The following is a 26,764-nucleotide window of genomic DNA, read 5'->3' as shown; positions in this document are numbered from 1 at the left end:
TTATAAGGACTCCGTTCCATCAGAAACAACCATAAAACGTGGGTTTTTTGACTTCAAATGAGGTCGTAGAGATACCGATGATGCAGAATTTAGTGAACGTCCAAATGAGGTGATAACACCAGAAAACATCAAAAAATCTATAACATCGGTTTGTGCGATCAAAAGTGAAGTTTCGTGAGTTAGCTAACATCGTAAAGATATCACAACAATTTGTTGGTTTTATATTACATGAGTATTTGGCTATGGAAAAGTTGTGTTGATTAAACGTGTTGATGATTTTGAGCAACGTTTGGTCATGTTTAAACGTAACAAAGAGGAGTCTTTGCATCGATGTGTGACAATGGATGAAACACGGATCTATCACTTCACTCCGGAATCAAAATAAGCACCATATGAGTGAACAGTAACGGATGAACCCTCTAAAACGCCCAAAAACACAACAATGGATTGGAAATGGTTATGGCCACGGTATTTTGGGTGTAAGAGTCAACGACTATCTTCAGAAGGGAAATACCATCAACAGTGAATATCGTATTTGGAACGTTTGAAGGCCGAAAGTGTAAATAAACGGCCACATATGGCAAAGAAAAAAATGTTGTTTCATCAAGACAGCGTACCGTGCCACAAGTCATTCAAAACAATGGTAAGACGACATAAATTATTCGGCAGATTTCGGTCCTAGCGACTACTGACTGTTCAGAAAAAAAAAATGGGGAGCGGTAAGATATTTCGCTTTAACGAAGAGGTTATCGCTGAAGCTATTTAAGGCCTATTTTAAGGTAAAAGATAAATCGTTCTGCAAAAGTGATATTTAAATGTTAGAGCGGCGCTGCAAAAATTGTGTAGTTCTTAATTGAGATTACATTGACGAATAATGCCAATTTTAAACAAAAAACCCACATTCTCTATTACGCCCGGGACTTTTGAACCGATATGTTAAGTTTTTATAAAAGTATTTTCATACAATTTTATTTAGAAAACAAGAACGGCATGTGACAAAACAATATTTTCTATCTACAATTGGTTTATCTCCGCACAAAAGGTTAATTTGTCAATACGAGTCAATATATTAATGAGCGCGAAAGTTAAAATTTACTATCAATGACGTTACAACGAGTAGATATAAATTAAATCCTAAAACATTCGTCGTGCTGTAAACAGTTGCGATCATTCATTCAATATCGCAATAATGCTAATATATAATAATAATGCTGCTCGTTTTTGAAGTTATTTTCGCGATACTTGTGGTGTATTTTAGTATCAAATTCTGGAGAGTGTATAGGATTAGAAAGCAACTAGAATGGGTTCCTTCGGCTAAACGTTTGCCATTTATTGGAGCATTACTTGAAATGGGAAATGACTCAACAGGTAATGTTTTATTGCAATAGTTAATATATATTTAAAACAATAAAATATTATATGTTTTGACTAAGCAAAAATATTGAACTAATTTTTATCGCATCTTCAGATAGGTATGAGTGAAATAATTATGAACAGGTCAATTGAAAAGTCCCGGCCTGACACATAGATGGCGCTACTAGAATTAAATCCATATGTTTTTTAGTTAGCCCTAACCCTCAAAAGATGCGTGTATAAATTTGACAGCTGTTGGATCATTAGTTATAGTGTATTATAACATTTTGAGTGAAGCAACTTTTGTTATGTGAAAAAATGGATGAAAAATAATTTCGCGTGTTGATAAAATATTGTTTTTTGAAGGGAAAGAATATAGTTGAAGCAAAAACTTGGTTTGATGCCGAGTTTCCGGACAGTGTTCCAGGAAAATCAACCATCAAAGATTGGTATACTAAGTTTAGACTTGGTGAAATGAGCACCAAAAACGGTGAACGCAGTGAACGCACAGAAGAGGTTGTTACCGACGAAAACATTTAAAAAATCCACAAAATTATTTTGAATTACCGTAAATTGAAATCGAATAAAATAGCAGACGCTCTAAAGATATCAACTGTACGTTTACATCATATCATTCACGCATATTTGGGTATGAGAAAGCTCTGTGTAAAGTGGGTGCCGCGCGACCTCACTTTTGACCAAAAATAACGATGAGTTGATGATTCGGAGCAGTGTTTGAAGATAATCAACCGTAATAAACCCGAGTTTTTGCGTCGATATGTGACAATAGATGAAACATGGCTCGAACAGTCGGCTGAAAACTCAAACAAGAAAGTACTGCTTCACCAAGACAATACACCGTGTCACAAGACAGTGAAAACGATGGCAAAAATCCATGAATTGGGCTTCGAATTGCTTCCTCATCTACCGTAAATTATAACAAAAAATTAATTATATATTCTACAACTAATGATTTAGATTTTCTATAGGCAAGTTGTTAATAAATGAATTATTGTTAAGTTGAAGTTACCAGTGTCTAATAGTTGATTTTTATTATTATTAGGTATTAAAATTCTATCTAGAGAAATGTCTTCATAGCATCGTATTAGTTGAAAAAAGGTTAATAAGACACATTTTTTCTTATATATCCTGTACAGATATTAATATTTCACATTTGATTGATTTTGTATAATAAATATAATTTACTTATTCTTTTTAGGAATTTTGTTTCATATATTAATGTTTCTGATAGTTTAACATTTTATTAAAACTAAAATGGTATCGAAAATATATAGAATAATATATTTTAAGTGTGTAAAACATAACATTTAATAAGTACTAGTAAACAACAAATATATAATTCAAATTGTTGTTTTCTTAATTACTCGACATAACATAATGGTCAATTACAGAATAGTTAAAGAGTAATTAGGTTTCAACGTTGTTTACAAGGAAATCTGATTTATATATTTTGAAATTATTACATTTGTAAAATGCTAGATACTATTTTTAAGACTTAAGTATATTATATATAATATTAATACAAAATATTATATTTCTTAAAAAAATATTTTTTTAAAATTAAAAAATGACAATAGCTTGAAGTGATTTTTTTGTCAGTAAAGTAGTCTTAATTTTTGTATTGCTATCATAATTATTTATTAATTCAAAAAGATCCTGAATACCAGAAAAGTTATACTAACAATTTTAGGGTAATTCATTGTAAAATTGTGATGACTGTGACGTACCCTGAATTGTAAAACATTAGAATTTTAAAACAGGTTTAGTGTACGGACAATTCAAAATAGAACCCCACCATTTTGTACCTTTGTTCGACAACCCTATCAATACATATATTTCTGGACAAACCAAGGACGGTTTGTTCTAAGCAATTTTCCACGTTTGTACCAATTTTTTCTTTTTTTGAAAAAATGTTTAGAAATTATTCTTTAGGAAAAATTAATACATGATAAAAAAAAACAAAACAAGTTTGGGTTATGTGTTTATGTAGTTTAGTCGAACGATAGAGATTGATTTTCAGTCAATAATAAAATTTGGATCGTTCAAGGGTGATACACTGATTATAGCGGTCCTCCAACTTTTCGATACCATTTCTGTAGTACGATTTGTCCTTTGCTTCAAAATAAGCCTCAGTTTCGGCGATCAAATTCTTCATTCAAGGAATATTTCTTCCCAGCGAGCACTCTTTTTGAGATCTGAGAACAGGAAATACCCCCGGGGCCAGATCTAGAGAATACGGTGGATGAACAAGCAATACCAAACCTAATTCATGGATTTTTATCATAATTTTCACTGACTTGTGACACGGTGCATTGTCTTGGTGAAGTAGCACTCTTCTTTTTCTTTAAATGCGGTCGTTTTTCGGCGAATGAATAATTTTTTGAGCTATTCTCTTGTGGTTCTCTACACTGTTTGTTGTCATTGTCATATAAATTAAAATATAGGAAAATGTATTGGTTAATTGGAAGAAAATCACAATATTCATCATATAATAAATCGCTATTATATAAACAAGTATTGAAACCTATATTTTCCAGAACAAAGGACTTCGGCAATAATGTATGGTAAAAATGCAATTTTGAGTGTTATAAGTGCTCATGATTAACGTCCATATACAGTGAATAACTCTATAATACTAAAAGGAAAACTGTAATTGTGTAGTACATTACAGTATTGTCAATACCATCAAATTTAATAGTTAGGTTAGGTTGTTTAATAGTTATTATATATAAAAATACGTGGATAAAAAGATAAAGCAATGTTGTGTAGAATTTGAAATTAGTGATTTATAAAATTTCGGAGTTTATTCATTTTATATTAACAAATATCTGTATTTTTTTATAGATCATTTTATGTTACAGAGTTGATTTATAATCTCACACGCCTTACTGCAAATCCTAAAAAGAGTTGTTACATCGAGATAGGGTTTGATTGTGAGGTGTTAACTAGAGATCACGATTTTACCGAGTTCCTTCTCAGTTCGAACAAATTGATCAACAAGTCCTGGGAGTATCAGATGTTCGAGGATTGGTTAGGTACAGGTCTATTAACAGCTGGAGGTACGTGAATATTATTTGTATAATTGCTTATATTATTTGTTAACTATTTTGTTATCATACAGAGTAATATTTTTTATTATCCAGAATTTAATGCAGATTTTAATAATATTTGCCGATTGAAAATATATGGTTATATGTGGTACTTATGTACTGAAATAATTACAGCGTTTTAAAATATATATTTATAGTGAACTTATTGAATTATTGTAACCATGCTGTAATTATTAAATATTAATTGGAATAATATGTTTCTTTATCCATCATTATCTAGGACTCACCAATTATTTCCTATTTTCACATCAGAAATATTAGGTCAGATTGAAAACACGATATGGTGACACTGTATCAGTAAAATTACTCATCATTAGTTATAATTTTTGAAAGGTTTATTTAAGAGTTTATTTTTAAATTCTACAGAATTCTTTTCAATTGCATTAAACTAAAGTCATATAAATTTTAGACCAAAAAGGAAACAAAACTAGGAATATACGCAATTTGTCTAATATGCTCCTCAAATATAACAGTATTATTAACTACTATAATAACAGATCTATTATAGCCGACTTGTCTTTTTCCAGCGAGAGGCTCCAGCTTATTATCAAGTTCTTCGTGGGCATTTCGACTATCGAATTATGTTGCTGTTTATATTTTATAGATATAAAAAACATCTGACAGCCCCCTGTAATATTTTGTATTATTTCACAGGATTTAATCATTATATGTTCATAAAGAAGTTTACTGATATCTATTAATCCTCTTCCTTGGACATTTCGAGGCATCGTTGTTCTTTTCATGACATTTCTAGGATGGTATTTTTGGGTACTGGTCAATAAAGTCTAACATTCCTTTTCAGTGTTTGAATGTCGATTTTAATTTATATTATAATACCAAGGGATAAGTTTAGAGCAGAGCTTGCCTGATATTGGTAATTGGATTCTTACTAGTGAACTATGAACTGCCTTATTCTATTTATAAACTCGCTAAATATATGGTCGATTCACTGAGCCTATTTTATCCATTCCTACCCCCTACGGCTTCGACGATATGGTCATTCAAACCGCATCCACATATTACAGGAAAACCTTTGAACAATTTTCAGCCTTTGGTGTGGAGAAGTGGCTGCCACAACATTAGGCAGGAACACAATATTAGGTAACATACATCGTTAATGTTACATGTTGTGAATGTTTTAGTGGAATATGCTTTGATGACAAGATTAAGTTTTATGATGTAAGATGTAAGTTTTATGGATTAACATCGGCTGATCTTCACATAATGATATATATGTTGGTAGAGCGTAACTACTTGCAAAATCCATCTGGCATAACAAGTAAAACATTGTTAAGAATTTCTATTTCTGAAATGACACAAAGATAAACTGTCACTTAGAAAGCCTACATGAACGTCATTTGCAAAATCATTTGGGTTTCATAATGAAAGCATTGACAATTTTTTCAACATTTGGACGAGTTGTACATCGAGTATAGAGTCAAATAGCCTCACTAACCCCTGTTGGAAGACGTTCTTTGGTAACAATTGTAGTGTGAATGAAAGCCATTGGCCATTTTGTAACTTTATGATTTTCCAAAGAAAAAATATGAGCTCCAACTAATGAGAGGGTTGAAAGAGTTGAACATTCGTCTTGATGGATTCAAATGAATAGGCTTACAGATTGGTTCAAACAATTCATAAAACACACAAACCCACCACCAGAATCAACAGTTCTACTAATATTAGATGAACACTTAATTACGCTAGGTCAATAGACCTAGTTAGAAAAAATGACGTTGATATAATGTCTTTACTACTCCACAGAATGTATAAGTTGCAGTTTTTAGATGAAACGTTTATGAGATCATTAAAAGTTTACTATAGCGAAGCAATACCGGAAGAATTTGGATCCGAAACTACAACAGAGCACTGAGCGTCAAAAGGGAATTATGAGGCTGTTCGGAAAAGCTTAGATGAACGTTCAAATTAGTGAAATTTCAGCAAATGGATTTCGCGATACAGGACTTTGACCGTATTCAGTGATTATTTTCCTGTGGAACAAACAGCTGTTAAAGATGAATGTACAGATATTATTCCAAACAAATCATGGTGAAAATTTGATTTCTACAAAAACATCAGTCTCAAAATCTGGATCTGAAAGAAAAACTGTTCCTCCATTTGGACCTTCAACATACAGTTGTGATCCACAAATAACATCAACTATAATTGGAATTAGACATGAACTTCCGTCCATACGTCCTATGTCTGGTGGCGAATCTATTATAACATCATCTCCATAAAACAAGAAGAAAATTTCGACGTGTAAATAAAACTAAAAACAGGAAAGGCAAAGAACAGAAAAAAGTGTAGAAATAAGAAATCAAACTACAATGAAGTGATAGATAGTGAAGGTGAAAAATAATTTGAATCAGACACTGAGCCAGGTGCCATAATAGCGAAATAAGCCCCTGTATATGCAAAATGTATGTTGTTCCAGCAACATTTTTCAGAAAACACAATGGGAGAATTTTGGGTTAAATGTTTTATGTGTGGACTCTGAGCACATAATGACTCTGCAGTTCTAGAATTTGAAACTTGAATATGTACCTTTGCAAGTAATATAATTAATTTCTTACAGTTACCAAAGTTTTTAAATTTCTTTAACACATTACATGAATGTCAATATCTTAGAAGATACTCTAGTTCACCTTTTATTTATATATTTTTAGATAATACACTTTTTCAAGAAGTAAATAAAAATGTTATTGTGTTATCTAGAAATATTTAACTGATTAATAGTAAGTTAATAAAATGTTGATTTTTCAATAGTTTTTTACTTTTGATCCAAAAACAAAATGGTAGCCCATATTTAGTTACTTTCCTCTACTTATTTAATAGATACTGTTTTAATAAGCTTATTATTCCTTAACTTATTGATATTTTCTACATCTAAGGTACAAAATGGAAGAAACGAAGGCGTATCATTACACCAGGTTTCCATTTCTCGATTTTGAATCAATACATTGAATCGTTTGACTTAAATGGACGTAAGCTAGTGGAAATATTGAAAAACGAAGGCACCAAACCAGATGGCGTCGATATATATTCATATATAACCAACTGTGCACTGGATATTATTAGCGGTAACATAACCTAAAGCATTTTTTTTGTTGTTGTGATATTTTAATTAATTTCAGAAAGTGCTATGGGCGTGTCGGTAAAGTCACAAGAAGGACAAAATCAACAGTACGTCGTCGCCGTAAAGGATATCCTATCCTCGATTTTGGATCGATCATTTAGTCTTATTAAATCGAACCCTTACTTATTTCCTTTTACTCCGGATTATTGGTACCAGAAACGTTTGGTGAAGATTCTGCATTCCTTCACTAATAACGTCATAGAGAGCCGACTGAAGAGTCTACAAGAAAATGGCGGAGTGGCGAAGGAGGTTGACGAGATGGGCAAAAAGAGAAAGCTGGCGTTCCTGGATCTATTACTCAGCTCGACCGTTGACGGGAAACCATTATCCAAAGAGGATATTAGAGAGGAAGTCGATACATTTATGTTTGAGGTATTGAGTTTGATGAAAATCATACAAGTGATATATTAAAATGCTCGAGAAAAGGTTAATCTAGCAAAGCAGGTAGGATTTAGACCGAATTGCAATTTATAGATCGTCGGTATTAGTCAAGGAGATGTTGTCTCCACGTTGTTTTTCAGCATAGTAATGAATGCTATTATGGGAAAAGTTTTTGAAGACAGAAAGGGCAATCACCACGGGGGACGCAACGAGATCTTCAACTAATTTTAATATAGAAAATAAGACTATTTATATTTAAATATATTTTATATTTCAGGGTCATGATACTACTTCTTTTGCTATATCAATGGGCTTGTATTTATTGGCTAATAATACTAAAGTTCAAGTAAGTATACCGTCAAAGAAAGTATGCTCTATTATATTTTATTGATATAGATGTTAAGACAGGGTTTGCTCTAACAACTATATTTATTAAACAACTGTATTTAAGGGGATTAAAACTGTGTTAAAAAATTTTAAAATTAATTTAACTATTTATGGGTCCTTTGCTCAAAATTATTTATAACCTGCCTAAAATAATAATGAACTCATATCGTCAAAATCTACGATGTTAGAACCTCGCAATGTTGTCGCATTTAACTGTGACTTTTAATTTTTTTTTGCTATGATATTAAAAAGATTCTAATATAAATAAAATGATGAAACAAACATTTTATAAAATATAATTTATTTCACTATTATGATATATCTAATGTATATATTACCCAAGGACTTTAATTATACAGCCACACTAGTTTGTAGATTATAGTTGTTTCATTATGTCTACAATGAGCTTTTTTTCAAAGCACTAATGGTATAAGCTGGAGGCAGTATAATAATATAACAATAAACAGTTTCTTAAAGTAACGTATTTCACTTTCATTAGAGAGCATTGCCATATTTGTAAAACAGTTAATTTTCATTCTTTCCTCATATATTTTAACCTAATGCTCATATATTTTCTGAACAATTACACACAGATAGTCCATTCAAAGTTTTTTGAATTTAAGTCATCAAGATGTTTAATGTATTGCCTGTAAACGAATAAGCCTGTCAAAGTCGTCCGGTTGTCAGACGTATGCAAAATTCTTGAAAGCGACAGTGATAAGATGTTATGACCCTAACGTATAAACTATTGTGACCGTATAATTAACTGTAGTTTTTAGAAGTACCATAATGTCAAGATATTTGATAGAATAATATTTGATAACTTTTTTGTTGAATTATTTTTTTAGAATTTTTTTGTACGCCAAAGGCAATCTGAACTAAAACTCAAAGTTGATGCGACAACATTGCAACGTTTTGATGTTACGAATTTAAATGGCGACAATTCAAAATAACTTTGAACAGAAACTATATACATAATATATACAAATTATATACAAACTATATACAAATTTTCACACTCTCCAATACGATTTTGTACAGTTATTTTATATTAATGGTATAATATATGTCATAATGATGGTGATAATTGTCAGAAATGAATCATAATCCCACACAAGTTTCGTTCGGTCAGTGTTGTGACAGACACTTTCTGAGTCACTATTCAAGTTAAGAACTAAACTGTTAATTTCCTCCTGCTGTGTGTCTGGATTTTGCGATGGAGTTTATCCAAACCGAATGGAAATGTGAGTCTTTGAGACATACATAATTAATTAATTTTCTACGGGACTAGCATACTAATAAATATTCAGTTAATTAGTTTTTAATATAATTTTCTTCTCGAATATCTTATTAAAAATGCGACTTAGTTTAATAATCTTTTAACAAATAAATAATACTACATTAAATGGGATATGAAGTAGATTTATGAGTGAAATATATTTCAGACCACCGCCAGAAATGAGCTGAATGAAATTTTTGGAGATGACAAAAATAAAGAGACAACTCTGCAAGACATCAACGAAATGAAATATCTGGATTTGGTAATCAAAGAGATTCTTCGGCTTTATCCACCTGTACCTCATATTATTAGAACAGTAAATGAGGACATTAAATTTAAAGGTATATAACTTTATATTAATTCATATTAGATGCTTATATTCTGAGCATCATTTCACTTAAAAAAAGGTATTTATCGAAAAATTTCCTCAATTTCTCCAACTTTTTCCCATATTTCGAGCGAAGTGGAGCGTATCAAAAATTTCTACACGTATTTGGATGGCGTCGACAGCATATTTCTTCTAACATTAGAAAATAATGAGTATCCAAAATGCAATTTTGAGCGTTGAGAATAACATCCGTCTGTATATAGAGAAACGTTAGCATCTTCGAAATTAACACATAGGTGGTTGTTTAATAGTTCTTTACATATATTAAAACTTATACTTATATTTTTAACAACTTGAATATGATGAGGTATACAGAATCTTAACACCTTGTTATAAGATTTTATTTACCTCGGCATTTTTAGCACTCAGTATTTTATTCATGAGGTATATTCATGTTAAGTTGTTAAAGAGCTTCATATGTATTTATTTCTAAACTTCCGTGAATAAATTTGGTTCGTTTGTATTATTTATTTAGTTTTTATAATTATTATTTTTTATATAAAATAGAAGATAGATATTATTAAGAGGTAATCCCGGAATATATTTAATTCTGCGTTCAAGTCCAAACAGATAATTTAAAATATGAAAGGCTGAGAAGCGTATATTTGTCTTTTATTAATCTCGGTAAAAACCAAACCAAATATTCTCGATAAAAGGAAGAACATTTAAGATAAACTCGATTAAAATGCTAGTAAAGTTGGTATTAAAATAATACGCTTCAATAGAAACATGAGTCATGTTTGATTGTACATTTTCTGGTTTTGGGAAATACATACTGATGTATTAGTCTTGTTTTATGTATTAATGCAAATACAATAGAACAGTAATAATAAATTAATTTGTAAATAAAGATTGTACTAAGGATATTTAATGTAAGATGTAATTAATTAAAGAATTCAGGTCAAATAAATTCTTATTAATAAAATTGCTTTCGTAAAATAACGCTTTATTAAAATAATCACAAAAAACGTAATGGCAATGGAACGAAAGTGTTTTCATTAAAGGACTGGATTAAATAGGCTTATGACATATATAACTTGAAATATTATGTTAAAAAGTTTGACAAAGTAGTTAATGCAATTAACTCAATGCATTATTGGGTTTTTGGATTTTTTTCTTGGCGATATATTCCTATGAAAATTATTTAGACGTGTATTTAAATTTATTATAATTCGAAAACCGAAAAATCGCCAAATGAACTAAAATCTTATAGATTTATTTCACTATAACTGGTACTAACTAGGGTATCGAAATATTTATATTATTAAGAAATATAATAAATATAACATTTGTTAGTACCCGTGACAGGCATTCAACAATTGATCGCATCACACACACTGTCTAAACGGCTATATAACTATAAAATAACTCACTGAACTCCTAATCTCGTACATCACAGCCAGAATGATTACAATCAATTATAAAGGAGCATATTCTACAATAAAATAAGCTAAATCAGATATACTACAGGGAGATGTATTGAGTTCATTTTTTACCTATTTTACACATGTGGAAAATATCACCATGGCTACATTTGTTGATAATATTGCGATATTTGTTGTTGACGATGAACAGCGAACAGTAACAGTATAAATAACTGGACTCAGATATGGAGAACAAAAGTTAATCAAAGAATGTCGGTGCATATTTAATTTACATAAAATCAAGGTGGATAAAAACAATTTTGACTTTTGAAATTTTCTCACGACTTTATATTATAAATTTTTTTTTTCAATATTATGTGCCAAAAGAAAGATACTCTTGAAAGTAATGTTTTCAGAAGGTCTAAATGAGTTAAATTGATTTGGAATTATTTAGTTCTCCCTGCTCCTACCCTTAGTTTTTCTGTTTGTTGGTACATTTTCACATATTTTTTATAATTAGTTTTTAAATAAAACTAATTTTATTTCTGTATTTTTCAGATCATATAATCCCCAAAGGTACTGATATAGCACTATTCATATACGGTATCAATCGAGACCCCGATTATCACGACAATCCCGAAGCATGCATACCCGAGCGCCATCTAGAGAAGAACAATAAATACCACTTTGCTTATATACCATTCAGTGCCGGCCCAAGAAACTGTATCGGTAAGTTATCGTTTCATTTTAAGTCGAAATATTAACTAACTGCATTTGGTTGCAGGTCAAAAATTCGCTTTGCTAGAGATGAAGAGTCTGCTATCGAAAATAATCCGAAACTTCGAAATATTACCGACGAATCCCGTCCACGAACCACAGTTGGCCATGAACGCGGTGTTTAAAAGCTTGAATGGGGTTAGGATAAGATTGAGACCGATTTAATTTACTTGTTTGTTTTTTTTGTATATAAAACAATCAACAGAGTGTTTATAAGTCTACCAAAGATATATATTGTAGTTATAAATTAAGAAAAAGCACAAAAGAAACTTGTATTTTCTCACTTAAAATAACCATAAATAAAGTAATAAAAAATTAGTTAGCGGTTATTTCTTTTTTTCCAAAGGTAGTGAATTGATGCGTGTTTATCCGCAAATCTTTTTAATACTGAAAAATCTGTAACCTCAACATCATGGAGATAAGAATCACACACTATAACACAAAAAATGTAAGAACTATGTATATATGTGGTAATGTGGTACTTTATTTATTGCCAAAAATACATACAAAACCAAATTTAATGAAAAATCTCAATCAGAGATTATATAAGAAAATGAGGTGCTGTCTTGTTTAAGGATTAATGCTGTACAACATCCTGAGTAAGATACTGTAATAAAAAAAAAACTTAGGTGTTGCTTGTTCTGTTGGGTAAATAAAGGGTAAAAATGAAAAATTTTGCGTGGCTACTTGTAATCCAATAATAGTGTGTAATAGTGTCCAATTATATGGTATAAAGATATAGAAAATAAAGAAGAAAAAGGAGTTTTGGTAATCAAAATTCAAATATGTAATTCTTATATTCAGCAAATTTAAACTTTGTCCTTTAAGTATATTTTGGGGAAATTAATTTTCAATTTTTAAAATATTAATTATACGTAACAATAGAGTAAAATTAAAAAATATCTTGTTATATAAATAATCCTGCTTGGAGCGCCCTACGGTGTTTACGGAGCACAAAGTTATTTCTTTTATGTAACAATTGTCCCAACATAAGTAAAGGTTTTCATTAAAATTGGGAACATCTTATTAGGTAGTCAATGAAAATTATTCCATACGCATCCCGAAATACAGACGCCATGACGTTGGGAGCCGACTGTTGCGTTTTCCCACGCTTTGGAGCGGGTTCATCGTGCACAGTCCACTAAAAAACATATGGATTTAATTCTAGTAGCGTCATCTATGTGTCAGGCTAGGGACTTTCCAATTGACCTGTTGTGCTGTAGTTGTAATTAATGTGTTTAAATACTCACTACTATTCTTTGGAAGGAAGTTGCAGAACATGAAACACTGATAAATTTATACTTATTTATTTTTTAGTTTATTTAAACATGATAAATAGGTTAATGTTAGGTTGGAAGTAGTAACGGGAAAGTCAAGAAAATAGAGGCAAATCACCGGTATCTAAATAACCGAAATTAACTGATAATTCGATGGTTTCGGCATTTCTTCTATATTGTTCAGGCAGTTTTCAGTCTCTGTCAGTTTTTCATTTAGCATTGGTTTTGATTGTTAATGAGCTAGTGGAATTATCACTTCGAACTCTTTCGAAAGCAAGGTTTCATTACTTGCCAGGCATATTTTTATTCAGCGTATAGCGATTGGCGATGAAAGATGGATCTACTACGATAATTCTAAACGCAAAATGTCATGAGTTAGTTTTGGAGAGTTACACATGCTAAAATACAGCAATAATGAGTAACACAAGGTGAATAAGTTCTGAAGTGTAGGGGTAATTTTAAACCCAAGACGTTTATTAAACGATTTAAATGATACAATATTATTTTAACGTTTTAAACAAATAAAAACGGATACTTGTACAATAAATGACAAAATAAGTAAAACGATGTCTAATTCTGCCATATCTTGATGTCAAGGTTATTACGTAACAGTTCTGAAGATGTTGACAAAGGATAAATTAAAAATACACATGACATATAACAAGGATAGGTGATTATCACGACAGATACCTCTAAAGTCAAGTGATAATGAGATATAATGATACTGCCGGTTAATTTTACTGGCAGCTAATTGTATGGATAATTAAATATGCTGACGGGTCATAGTACTGATAAAAAATAGTAGGGATAAATAAATGTACGGGAAATAATGGTATTGATAATATCAACAACATATAAATTCGTAGTTAATAACAATAACCTATTAATCATGATGGTTAACAACATTCTTAGTCTATAACAGTCAATGATGGACAATCATAACAGATAACGGAAAATACTGATCAACTATGTTAGGATGAAGTATGACATGTGCACACGATATGAGATGGAGGTAACACGTGACGTGCTGGCTTCTATTTCAACACTAACAGTAATGGACGTGCAATGACATCAAATAGTGCAAAGGAAGGTGACATGCGAGATCTTGTCATTAGAGTTAATAAACCTCGCCAAGGTAATAGTCTAAGAGCTAGAAATGTTTTTGAAAAAGATTTTTTACGTTATTGTAAGAATATTTTACTGTACAGATACGATGGGCACTGGTAAATTCAACCCCTGCCGCCAGCCAGATGGGCCGAGAGTGTGAAAGAGATCAAATGTTAAAAGATTAGCTTACCTAAAATTCTTGGTTTCTCTACGTTGCTAGCTCCCACTAAGCCAAAATGTCAAACAAATAAATAATTAAACAACACACTTGCTGTTGTGCACTAATTTTTCGTAATTGCTATTATGATGACGAGTACCACAACATTTAGGTATGTTTTAGATTATCAATAAATTATAACTACATCTCAATCAATTTGAAATGAATTAATGAATCTTAATTAACATAATAGTGGGGAATATTCTGATTAATGTATTTTCTACAATTTTTTTCTGGTTAAAGTTCTTTTTAAAGGAAAAAAATTGATCATAATACATGCAATACCTAATACTATACCTCTAGTTTAGAATATCTCCTTAACTTGCCAATATCATATCCTCGAATTCGTTGACTTATTTATATATTTCAAACGTTAATATTCGTTTGAGCATAATTGTTTAGTAAACATATTTAGGAAATAAACTACAATAATGGCTTCTATATTCTTCTCCGGCGCTTATTTTCGTTTAACAGTCGTTTACCTCTATCTTATCAAAAACGCTAAATAACAAATTAATTAGCAGTGATATATTTATACGGATTTGACTCAACGAACCCTCATTTCTTTGTTTTCAATTTAGTTCTGAATTTAACGAGGCTTAAGACACATTAGTTCTTCGAGATGTCAACTTTGAAGCTGCTTACTGGACTTGGAGACGATGAAATTGTGCAAGCGCTCGAGTCAATAGACTACATTATATTTGGAATCGATGGTAATATAAATATTAATTTGTTATATTGATTAATATATTATTTTTAACTTCCGACATTTTTTAATATTTATTTTATTTAAAATATAATTGGTAACAACTGCGCTCATATGCGTTTGCGGGATGTAACGTAAAATGTGTAGGATTTAAAATTTTATATTATTTTTCGGAAAGAAGTAGCGATACTGCCCACTTAATTATTTTCTAATATAAACGAAACCTTATGTGCAGACGTATTACTACATAACATCTCTCAGTCTAATACAAACGCACTATTTTCAGAACCGAAGATATATTATTTTCTTATGTTTTGGTGATATCAAATTCCAATGATATAGTGCTGATAAAATGAACTATTACAATTCACTTTCGGTAGCTACATGCGACGAACTCCAAGATTCTGTGTTGTAGAGTTGTAGAATCTTGTTCTAGAATCTTGTAGAATTCTAGCAGATTATAACTCTGATGTATGTGCCAAGAATCAATGGATTAGTGTTCCTTCTTAATTGTAATAACTTATGACAAGAGGTCTTTGAGCAGCTTCAATCCTTCCTGTGAGCTTAAAGCTTTAGCTGTGATAGTTTTGCCCGGGATTTATTTAACTGTAGCAAAGAATTAGCAAAGGATTGCCAATATAACGTCAATTTATCCTCTCTTCTTGATCAGTTATATGATTCCCATTTATCAAATTAATTCAAAAGAGAACTACCTAACTACGCTCCTTATAAAATGTGAAGAAATTAAAACAACAAATACTTATATTTTGCTTTAAAACTTTAATTTTACGGAAAGATGTGGGTACTTGTCGAATCGAGCTCAATTATGTTTTCGTTTTAACGAAAACCGGTCTCTAGACGTTTTATTTATAGCATTTTCCAGTTTACTACAAATGCTGGTTTTCCTTGAACAACCAGACATGTATGTACCAGCGATATTACATTTATTTATAATGAAAATATGCCACATTGGCTGCAAAATCCCGGGCGTAGCAAATAAAACACGTATTTTTTTAAATCAAAATTGGCTTTACTCATCAACGTACTCTCCATCAAGAGCCACATAATCATTCCAGCGCCGCTGTAATATTTCAGTACCACTTTTCTAGAACGATTTATCTTTTGTCTCAAAATAGGCCTCAGTTTCACCGATAACCTCTTTATTCCAGCAAAATTTCTTACCGGTGCGCTTTTTTTTCAGGTCTGCTAACAGTTAGTAGTCGCTGGGAGCCAAATCTGCCGAATACGGTGGATGTAGGAGTAATTCTAAATTCGATTTATGTAGTTTAACCATTGCCACGAAACAATTTTTTTAGTGTCATATGCCGTCGTCTCTTTGCAACTTCGGTCTTCAAACTCTCCTTACATTATTGTATAATATGTTACTATGTATCTCATCTCAAATCTTATTTCTTTATATAAAAACGTTACTTAATATTCATAGTTGGCGGTATTTCGCTTCCCAAGATAGTTAATCAATAATACACTCTGCACACCCCAAAATACCGAGGTCATATCCTTTCCAGCCGATTGTTGTGCTTTTGGGCGCATTGGATGAGATTCACCAGTTCCAGTCCATTCAGATGACGAACGGTTTAATTTCAAACTGAAGTGATGGATCCATGTTTCAACCATTGTGGCATATCGACGCAAAAACTCTGGTTTGTTACGTTTAAACGTGGCCAAACACTGCTCAGAATCAGCAACACGTTCGTTCTTTGGTCAACAGTGAGCAAACCACTTTGAACAGAGCTTTCTCCAACTCAAATGTTGATGTAATATAAAACCAACACGTTCTCAACCCCACACTCTAGTGTTACCATCTCATTTGGACGACCATTGCGTTCTGTATTATCGGTGTCTCTACGACCTACGTTTGAAGTAAGCAAAGCAACGATTTATTGTTGTTTGTGATGGAGCGGAGTCCTTATAACACTTTTCAAGCCATTGCTACGCTTGAAGCAGTATAAAATTAAAATACGAAATTGATTCTGATACATTGGTTTGGAAATAAAAAAATAAAAAAAATAAAAGTAGTATCACTCTTTGCAAAATAATTTATAAACATATGAGTAAAATGTCATGAAATTTTAACAGCTTTCTTTCCAAGGTTAGTACCAACTGAAAAAGATGTGAATGCAATGAAACTAGCTCCATCTATATGTTAGGCCAGGGTCTTTCCACCCCATGTGCTAACATTTTATTCAAAGTATTGTCCATCGATAAACGCATCAATTGTAGTCGATAGCAATTCCCATTAATGTTTCCATTAGGTTTAAGCAGCTCATAGTATACTACACCAAGCTGATCCCAACAAATACAAAGCACTAGCTTGCATTTATCGTTTATACATTCCATTAAAAATTCCGTTGAATATCCTCTAAACTCTATTTATGGGTTCAAATATATATAATTTTATCTGATATATAAATATATGGTTTTGATACTGTTATCACTTGAAAAATAATAAAATCCCAAGGTTTTATTCAAGGTCTTCGTATAGCATTCCTGTTGTCACTAGCGTAGTGTCAGATAAGGTTGTTTTGAGATCATTAACCTTTAATTTGGAATATATAACTTATAAATAGAATAATTGACCGATTAGTAATAATAATATTGTAGGAAACCTTTAATATAAATTGATATATTATACAAATTAGATAAATTCTGAACTATTCGGTAAAAATTCGGTTATAAAAATTATTATTGTTATCTGCACATGCTATCTGTTATCGTTATTTTTATTAAGTTATGATTGGCTTCGATATAATTAATTAATTATACTAATAAGAAATGTAATTGTTAGTTTATGTGTCTCATTCAGAAGAATATCTATTTCTCTTAAAATGAACTCGAATGTTGGAATTGAACATCTATCGTTACTCTATCAAATAATCATTGGCTTGTTCGATGTTTCAAGAGTTTACAGAAAGATTAAAAAGATTAGCACTATTTCAACTTGTGAGCTTGTAGGTCGTGACTATAAGGTTTCTTAACAATTTGTGCACTGGAAAGGGAAATCATAAGAAACGAAATGTTATTGGATAATGGAAACACATAAGATGCCTCTCTGTTGAACTTAATTAAGGGAACGCAATGTAATTATTAAGTTGCTATGTTACACAATAATGAACTAAATCAATAAGTCTATGGTCTGGAAAGATTTCTGGTTGATGCCCTGTACAAACTTTTACTAAAACTTAATTTACTTATGATTCTATAAATCAGGCTGACCTGTAGTATACGTTTTAGTTCACGCATTTCGTAGTTGAGACCTCTGAAGGATGGCACCGTTGAACGTAATTTAGATCACAATACAATTAAAAAAATATATTTGTTCTAATATAAATACTTTGTTTCATTTCTTTTTGAACATTCTAAATTCTATTGATTCCGATACTGAATTTTCCTTTTTCAAAGTTTAAGTTAAAGATTCTGTAAATTAACACATTTAATTTATTTTAATTTAATTATATACATCGATGGTGATGAAAATCATATTTAAATTTATATATTGTATATAGCTTTATATTGTATATAATTGCATACATACCAAGTGAAAACAATGCATAATTCTGACAAAAACAATGGAGTCATATACCACATATGATAATTTGGTTTTTTTATGAGCTATCTGTTTTTAAATAAGCATTGGAAACTTCTTTAAAGGAAAACGTTGTCTCTTGTTTTGATTTCTGTCCACCAAGTTACAATATAATTTTGATTATAATTTAATTACGTTAAAATGGTAAAAGCACCAGTCTTTATTACTTCAGTCAGAAAAGCGCGCTCAAAATAAAAAGCAATGTCTTTGCGTAGCTATTCAAACAAGTAATAAGTTCAAAGTAATGACATCTAAACACTGGACCTTGCGAAACGTTTCTCCAAATTTGCCCATAAAGTTAAATCTCTATTTCCTATGGGTTACAAGTCGGTACTGATTAAAAATAATATTAATCGTTATGTGATGTGATATATAGTTGAGGGAAAGTAGGAAAGGAAAGTTTACTAGACCAGAAACAGTTATAAGTTGGTTTTGTGAAAATAATGGCAGGGTCTGCAACCAATATAATTGCAGCACCAATATAATGTTGCTGCAATTATATTGGTGTGAAAGGAATAGTTTATATTTCGCTTCAATTGTGCGTTTGTAGAGTTGTAGAGTCTCCAAAGGGTTTTGTGAGATCGTACATCCTTAAAATAAACTTCAAAGTAAAACTGTTAAAGCGATGTAAAGATTTATATCCTTCTTCGGGGTTAAAAACTGTCATCGACTTATGATCTCAATTTTGAACGTTGTACTTGTTTCTTTTTCAGGAAAATAGATCAAGGATTTTTTAAATATATACTAATTTATAAATGTATTTTTAGGAGTTCTCTTAACACACAAAACCCTTATTCCTGGAGCAGATAAATGCGTCGATAAACTTCGTTCTCTGGGGAAGAAAGTCGGTTTTGTTACAAATAATCCTACATCAGCCGTAAACACTTTATCAGAAAAACTGAAACATTTCAATGCCACAGAGGAAGAAATTACCGTGCCTAATGCTGCTGTTATCGAGCATTTGAAGAAAATTGGCTTCGACAAAGATATTTATGTGGTTGGAGGGAAAAAACTGAAAAACATTTTAAAGAATGCTGGATACAATGTGATCGATTATTATGTAAGTGATGTTTGAACACATCTAATTATTTTAAAATTATTACCCTTAGTAGTTCAAACCTCATTGGGCAATACGTATTTTTTATAACAATTATTATATGCATGCCATGTAGAAAATGACTCCATTGAGTGATTTCTTGTTTACAAATATATTATTTTAAATCTTATACTAAAGTTTATATATGTCCATTCATCATATTGGATGGGGTTAAAAGTTTTAGTCTACGCACTTCAATATCATACCGTACATTTGATTGAGCGCCATTTATATGAAGTGCTAAATGCAAACATTTTTTTTAGTATGTGAAGAAGTTTGATATGAGTATGTGTACTTGTGGGACGTCTGTTTTCCCGTGAATTTGATAGTTTCTGACGAACTATTGGACATTCAGGGTGTATGTTCGAAATGTCTGATACTTCTGTTTGCCAAAATACACACGTACCAGGTTGTAAATACTTGCTAAGGTCACATTTTTTGATCTAAGATATTTTAGTTACACTTAACGTGGAGAAGTATGGCCCATCGATCGATTTGATGTATAAGAAGTGAGATATTTGATCGACATTTGTTGATGGATAAAATTTAATTAATACATTTTAATTCTTTATATTTCGAGGATATACATGCATATATATATATATATATATACATGCTGATTTCATTCACATTTTGTATTATTTGCTAACTGAAAAAAGAACAAAATTATAGGGCCTCATATACATAATACATAAAAACAAATGAGGTCCAACCTCAAATATTATTAACACTAACAACCTCGTTATTACGTTAATTATACTTTAAACATAATTAATGGCACCTAAAATAGTGAATACTTACATTAGGATAGTGAATACTTATACTCTTATTACTGTGAATAAATTACTAATGTAACACCGCCTAGTTTGCACTTACGCAAGATTTAACCACATTTCTCTAAGATTTTTATGACTCGGAAAGAAAATACACAACTTGTCTGGAGTTAACCATTTCAACATCAATTTCTTCCAAATCCATTTTTTTGCAGAAATAATTTTTATTCCCTATAAAGCCTACCTAGAATTGTCATAAAGTAGTTATTCAAAATAGCCGTCTAGGCTATTGAAATAGGTCAGTCAGGTTCTCCTCTTCTTAAATATGTCAAGTTTCTTTACATTATCAAGTAACGGTTCAAAATTGTTTTATGGTATTTTTGCAATTTCAAGGCTTCAATATGGAATAGCGTATAATATTAATTTTCAAGGCATTTTCCATCGCTGGCCAATAGTTTTGTGCATACTTTAGCTATTCAATTTCTACCGCAGAAACGACATTAACGAAAGTAAGCATAGCTCATGAAAACTATGTAACATTGATAAAACCTTACGATAATAAGATTATCAATACAAGCATATGTGTACATAACAATTTTTAAAATAGTTTCATTAGCTGTGTACTAGTACGAGATGTTTTGTCAAATTCTTTGGAGATTTCAGCCAGTGTTTGCCAATGAGATGTCTCTCAACTCCTTTTCAGCATAGTACTACTAAATGCAATAATACGAAGAAATTCTAAAATACGCATGGCGTTCAATATGATGCTACAAACTCCTTGGTGGATCACTTATCGATGATGATATCGCTATATTTGATAATATACATTAGTATTCTTAGTGATATAATACGCATTGCTGAGCTTTAAAGCATGGCTTGAGAAGAGAAGACCAAAATATAAATAAAAATTGGTTTAACGGAACCGAGTTAGAGCAGGTGTAGAAGTATATGTACTTGGGATCAATAATGTAGGAGAAAAATGTGGCATTTACTGAAGTAATACGCCTAATAGATAAAGTTGCATGAGCTTTTGCTTCTCTGACGGTACACGTGGAAGAGAGTAAATATTTTAGTCGAGACGTTTCGAACGTTTCTCTTGCCAATCTTTCGATATAGCTTTGAGACTTGTCTGTGAACAAATTTCTCCCAGATCTCTGAGGCGAAATCAACTTTTAGTTAGAAGATGCAGCGAATACAACTGGCAAATACATGGACCAAGATCATAAATATGCGAAATAAAAACAACAGACTAGTATTGCGGAGGCCAGTACAGTTTTGGTTCGCTAACTGTGTCGAAGTTTAATGAAGATTATTCGAAGGATACAACAGCCAATGTAGGAAATAACAACTAGTAGAAGGCTCTGTAATTTGTATCGAGGCTGTTCAAAAATGTATAAAAGATCAGCGATGTAAATAAAATTTATCTTTTGTTTCAAAGACATAAGTGGTGATTTGTAACAGGTTATGGGCACAGATTTCTTGATATAAATGGGAAGAAGTAATGTGCGAAGGACGTAGAGTGCAGAGGTTACGTAAAGTTAGAGTTCAGTAAAGTGTAGCTGTGCAAGTAGTGCTGCTAAAAGTAGAAAAATGAAAGTAGAAGTAGGAAGATGGCTATATGCAACAGAAGGTGGAATTAAGTTATGGAGGAATAGAACACTCAAGGATCCCGAGTTATATATAGGATAAAAAGAAATAATGAAACCAACGTAGAAGAGTTTAGTAACATAGTGATCACTGAAGCAATGGAAAATTAGAAACATGAGATTCAACAAAATTACAGAACTAGTGAAGCACTAGTAAACTAGAAACATGGGGTCCAAGAGGAGTTTAGTTGCAAAGTATTCGAATTTTGACATAAATAAAAATCCAATAAAACAGGAAGATAAAGCAAATTATATTTGAATCATATTTTTAAATGGAATAACGAACAAATCATTTATATACGAAGATACCAACAGTTAAATAAAGCACTGTGCAGGTAAACTATATGTAGGGAATTCACGAAAATATTAGCACATAAGGCTCAATGAAGTGACGAACAAGCTACAGTTAGAGAGATCACATTATGATTATTGTTTATTCACAAAAGGTTATATTCAATGCTCATACATTGATACATTGATAAATGGATACGAAGAGCAAACAGCAGACCTAATAGAAAGTCTTTATGAAGCATAACAGAAGTAGAATGCTTTCTTTTAATGGAAATAGATTTTAACATCAGCAAAAAGTGGAGAATTAATTTAAAGTGTATTATATGAAAGATTAAAATGCAGTCCTATATTTAATTTCATAATTTAATAATTTTCATTAGTTATGAGATCAACATTTGATAAACCAATGGAACGTTGAAAAAAAAGGAATACTTGAAAACCTTAATGGTATCAAAATACCACGGATTAATATAATGCGATAGTGGACTTGAAGGAGCAAGTTATGATGATAGTAATCAACTAAAGAACGTTTTAATGGATCTATACCATTTTATAAAGGCAACATAGTGGCACGGAATCCTCACCATGTAGAAATAGAAGATATATATAAATTGAGATATGGTGTTAAATATATCATTTATGTCGATACAACAGCTAATGTAGAAAAGAAAAGCTGGAGAGGGTGCTATAATTTTTTTCGAGGCTGTTCAAAACTGTATAAAAGACCAGCGATGTCAATAAAATTTCTCTTTTGTTCCAAAGTTATAAGTTGTGTTTTTAATTTCGTCGCGTCCCGAATCATAAATGATTCGTAACAAAGACATATCTCCCGGATGATAACGATGACTGATCAAATGTCAATCCTTCAGGGTGAATACAGAGGGTGGGGTAATATTATTTTGCACTGGCTCTCATGTAGTTGGTAACATATGAACATATTCTTTTAGTAAAATGAGTAGAGCTTCTTGAAAATGTTGTTTTGTTAATTCATAATGAATTAACACAATAACAATAACAATATTTATCTATCTATTTTTAAAATAGGACATCCATCAGTACCCATTGCAAGAAAATTTAGAAGCAGTAAAACATTTAACAGGAAAAGTTCTGGACGTATGTAAAAATGTCGGTGCGGTCATTCTCTGCAACGACGTTAACTTTTGCCTTCCTGCTGCACAAGTAGCCATCACAATACTGCGAAACGACAAAGATGTCATACTACTTAGCGGGATGTCCCACGATACATCACCGTTAGCAGGATCTTTTCGAATTATTGGTAAGCGACATCGAATATTTATATAAATTGCTCGAAGTTGTTTAAAAATCAACAAATAAGTGCTACAATGCCATGCCATATCAATGAATATTGATAAATTGAAATTTTAAATTAGTTTTTGTTCGAGATTTACATAATTATGATGAAATGTTTTCGTGAATTTGAAGGTCCCAAATTTTACATTGAAGGCATTGAACGATGGACAAACAGGAAATGTATCGATGCAATTCGGCCAGGGTTGGATTTGAAGGAAACACTCATGTCGAAGATGGAAATAGTTGATCCTGAACGGGTCCTGTTTGTGGGAGATAGGTGAGATATTCTGAACATTCTCGAAAATAACTACTAATAAGTGTAGCAACAATAAATCCATTATTTTTATATGAAGTTTTGTTCAATAACTTGTTACCATTTTGAGGCCAATTCTAGTGTACTTTTCTTATAGAATCTATTGTTATATTGGTGCAGTTTAGTTTCACACGTCTCTTGAGAAAATTCATATAAATTTGGGCCATAATGTTTCGTTTAAACCAATATATTCTTCGTTTCTTTATTCGTTTGTTACTAATATTTTTAGTAGTGTAGTTTATTTTTGAATCCAGGCTTTTTCAAAGGATTCTGAAAGCTTTTGTTTGTAATCTTAAGCACTTGTCAAATACAAACAGTGCTTATATGATGATATTTCTCAAACCTTAACATCCAATAAAATCACCGAAATCAAAATTGCGCTAGATTAGCTGTTACAATATCAGAGCCATAAACATATTTGCCATTTTTAGTCGCTTGGTCACTATTTTCACCTTTACCAAAAGATAAGTGGAAAATATAGCGTATATTTTTTAGGTATCTATCTAAGATATGAATTCAAATAAAACATAGTCAGCCACTAACAAAATTGTTAAATAGTTTTATTTAGTACGACATTACAACGTCCATTCGCATTTTAAATTTGTAATTTAGTCATTAGTATCCAGTTCAGTAATTTGATAAGGAACATAAAAGTTTATTATATATTTTATTATTCAGTATATTTTCCTTGAACTCCAATTTAATTATACTAGCTGTCTTCTAATTTGATCGATTACATCACTGCTATTACCTCTTTGTTTGATAACAATTGTTTACAACTCGTGCTTTTCTAGAGATACAAGGTTAGTTGGAAGCCAGATAGTGATAATTCTAATAAGTAGTGTGTATTTTAGTCTTTCTACATGTTTACAGTACTCTTTGCTGCTGAAATAATGTTTTTAAGCACCCACCATTTTGAGCTTTTCTACTGTCACTTGGCCAACTCTAGTGCTCTTATAATATATTTTTAAGGAACCTTGCATTATTCCTTTTGCAGTTACATAATCTAAAGTTACTCTTCTGCCTATAATAATGTACTATGGATGATATTTGTCACTAATATAAAACTAGACTGGATTCTGCAATGTTATTAAAAACATTAATTCACATTACTTCTCTTATATCATTGGCAATAAAAGAATAATAAATATTTAATTTTTACAGTATACCCATTGATATAGCTTTCGGTGCCCATTGTGGATTCAAAACCCTATTGGTTCTATCAGGAATTACCGAGAAGCATGAAGTTGATGACTGGAAATATTCCGAAGAGTTCAAGCCCGACTACGTGATCGAAAATTTAGGAGACCTGTTTGAAAAAATTAAACATATCTGATATTGTTTTTTTTTGTACAATAATTACTTGAATAACATATATTGTTTTAAGTATTTCTCTCATGGAATATATATTCCTACTTTATTATTATATTGGTTATTTTGAAATGTTCTTTATGTGTTTTAGTTTAACAATCTGTGTAAATAATATACATTTTCCATTATTTAAAATCATTATGATCTAATGTTGGCCTAAAGATACACTTTTGAAATGTAATTGTAATGCTGCGACAAATCAGTTTTAGTTTCTTCAAAATATTCTTTCTCCTTTTGATTTTATTAAGTTTGATTTATGAAATGGCCTCTAAAGTTTCCTTGATTTAGGTTCTGAGTTAAATCTAAGAAAGTTAAAGAAAACCAATACTGTATGTGGGAGAAAGAGAATGACCACCTGATATATTAAGAGATAAAATAAGAAGTTGGTTCGCGTTGAAAGTCAATTAATTGAAATAGAATAGAGAATTAGAGAATTTCTCTGACTGGCCTAATAAAGCTAAATGTAACCGTTGAATAAATGAAATTTTCTAGAGGTGCTGCTTAGGATGTAATGTTTGAAAAGATGGTCTATTCACATTAAAAATACCTTTGCTGCTATATTCTAATATAATGAGTTGTTTAAACAACATTCTGATTCACTAACACATTACTTTCGGCCAATAATGGTTATTTTTTATAGATAATATTATACAATAGACAATCTTACCTTATTATTACTTTATTTAATCAGTTGGTAAACGATTAACAAGTGATTTATAATTATTGAAATTGTTTGAAATGTCGATAGTCTGAGTCCTCAAAACGGCTCAGACTAGAATTATGGTAATTGATATAGGAGAAAATTGATCAGAGATTATCATTACTAAAAACTGACATATTTTTTTTATTATCC

At 31.1% G+C, this 26,764-nt stretch overlaps 2 protein-coding genes across 2 annotated transcripts; both read left to right on the top strand.

Annotated features, from left to right (window-relative positions):
• Positions 1–1,153: 1,153 nt before the first annotated feature.
• LOC143191475 (cytochrome P450 4d2) lies at positions 1,154–12,517 on the top strand. Its single transcript, XM_076396622.1, has 8 exons — positions 1,154–1,368; positions 4,236–4,433; positions 7,379–7,567; positions 7,622–7,995; positions 8,282–8,350; positions 9,837–10,011; positions 11,981–12,151; positions 12,207–12,517. The coding sequence occupies exons 1-8, from the start codon at positions 1,209–1,211 to the stop codon at positions 12,362–12,364; spliced, it is 1,494 nt and encodes a 497-aa protein (XP_076252737.1). The 5' UTR covers positions 1,154–1,208; the 3' UTR covers positions 12,365–12,517.
• A 2,858-nt stretch (positions 12,518–15,375) lies between these two features.
• LOC143200972 (uncharacterized) lies at positions 15,376–25,987 on the top strand. The gene is made up of 5 exons (XM_076411791.1): positions 15,376–15,513; positions 19,878–20,170; positions 23,961–24,192; positions 24,360–24,504; positions 25,705–25,987. Exons 1-5 carry the CDS (start codon positions 15,423–15,425, stop codon positions 25,874–25,876), a joined length of 933 nt encoding a protein of 310 aa, XP_076267906.1. The 5' UTR covers positions 15,376–15,422; the 3' UTR covers positions 25,877–25,987.
• Positions 25,988–26,764: the final 777 nt, after the last annotated feature.

The sequence above is a fragment of the Rhynchophorus ferrugineus genome, unplaced genomic scaffold (genome assembly GCF_030347505.1).
Source record: "Rhynchophorus ferrugineus isolate W39M unplaced genomic scaffold, kcgeb_rfMv2 rfM1, whole genome shotgun sequence".
NCBI classification, from domain to species: domain Eukaryota; kingdom Metazoa; phylum Arthropoda; class Insecta; order Coleoptera; family Curculionidae; genus Rhynchophorus; species Rhynchophorus ferrugineus.
Note: the sequence above shows the minus strand (reverse complement) of the source record. Positions and strands in the feature narration are given on the sequence as shown.

Coding starts and splice junctions, on each gene's coding strand:
- LOC143200972 (XM_076411791.1), top strand. CDS start 15,423: ATGTCAACTTTGAAGCTGCTTACTGGACTTGGAGACGATGAAATTGTG. Junction 15,514..19,877: donor CATTATATTTGGAATCGATG/GTAATATAAATA, acceptor ATGTATTTTTAG/GAGTTCTCTTAACACACAAA. Junction 20,171..23,960: donor ACAATGTGATCGATTATTAT/GTAAGTGATGTT, acceptor TTTTTAAAATAG/GACATCCATCAGTACCCATT.
- LOC143191475 (XM_076396622.1), top strand. CDS start 1,209: ATGCTGCTCGTTTTTGAAGTTATTTTCGCGATACTTGTGGTGTATTTT. Junction 8,351..9,836: donor CTAATAATACTAAAGTTCAA/GTAAGTATACCG, acceptor AATATATTTCAG/ACCACCGCCAGAAATGAGCT. Junction 10,012..11,980: donor TGAGGACATTAAATTTAAAG/GTATATAACTTT, acceptor TGTATTTTTCAG/ATCATATAATCCCCAAAGGT.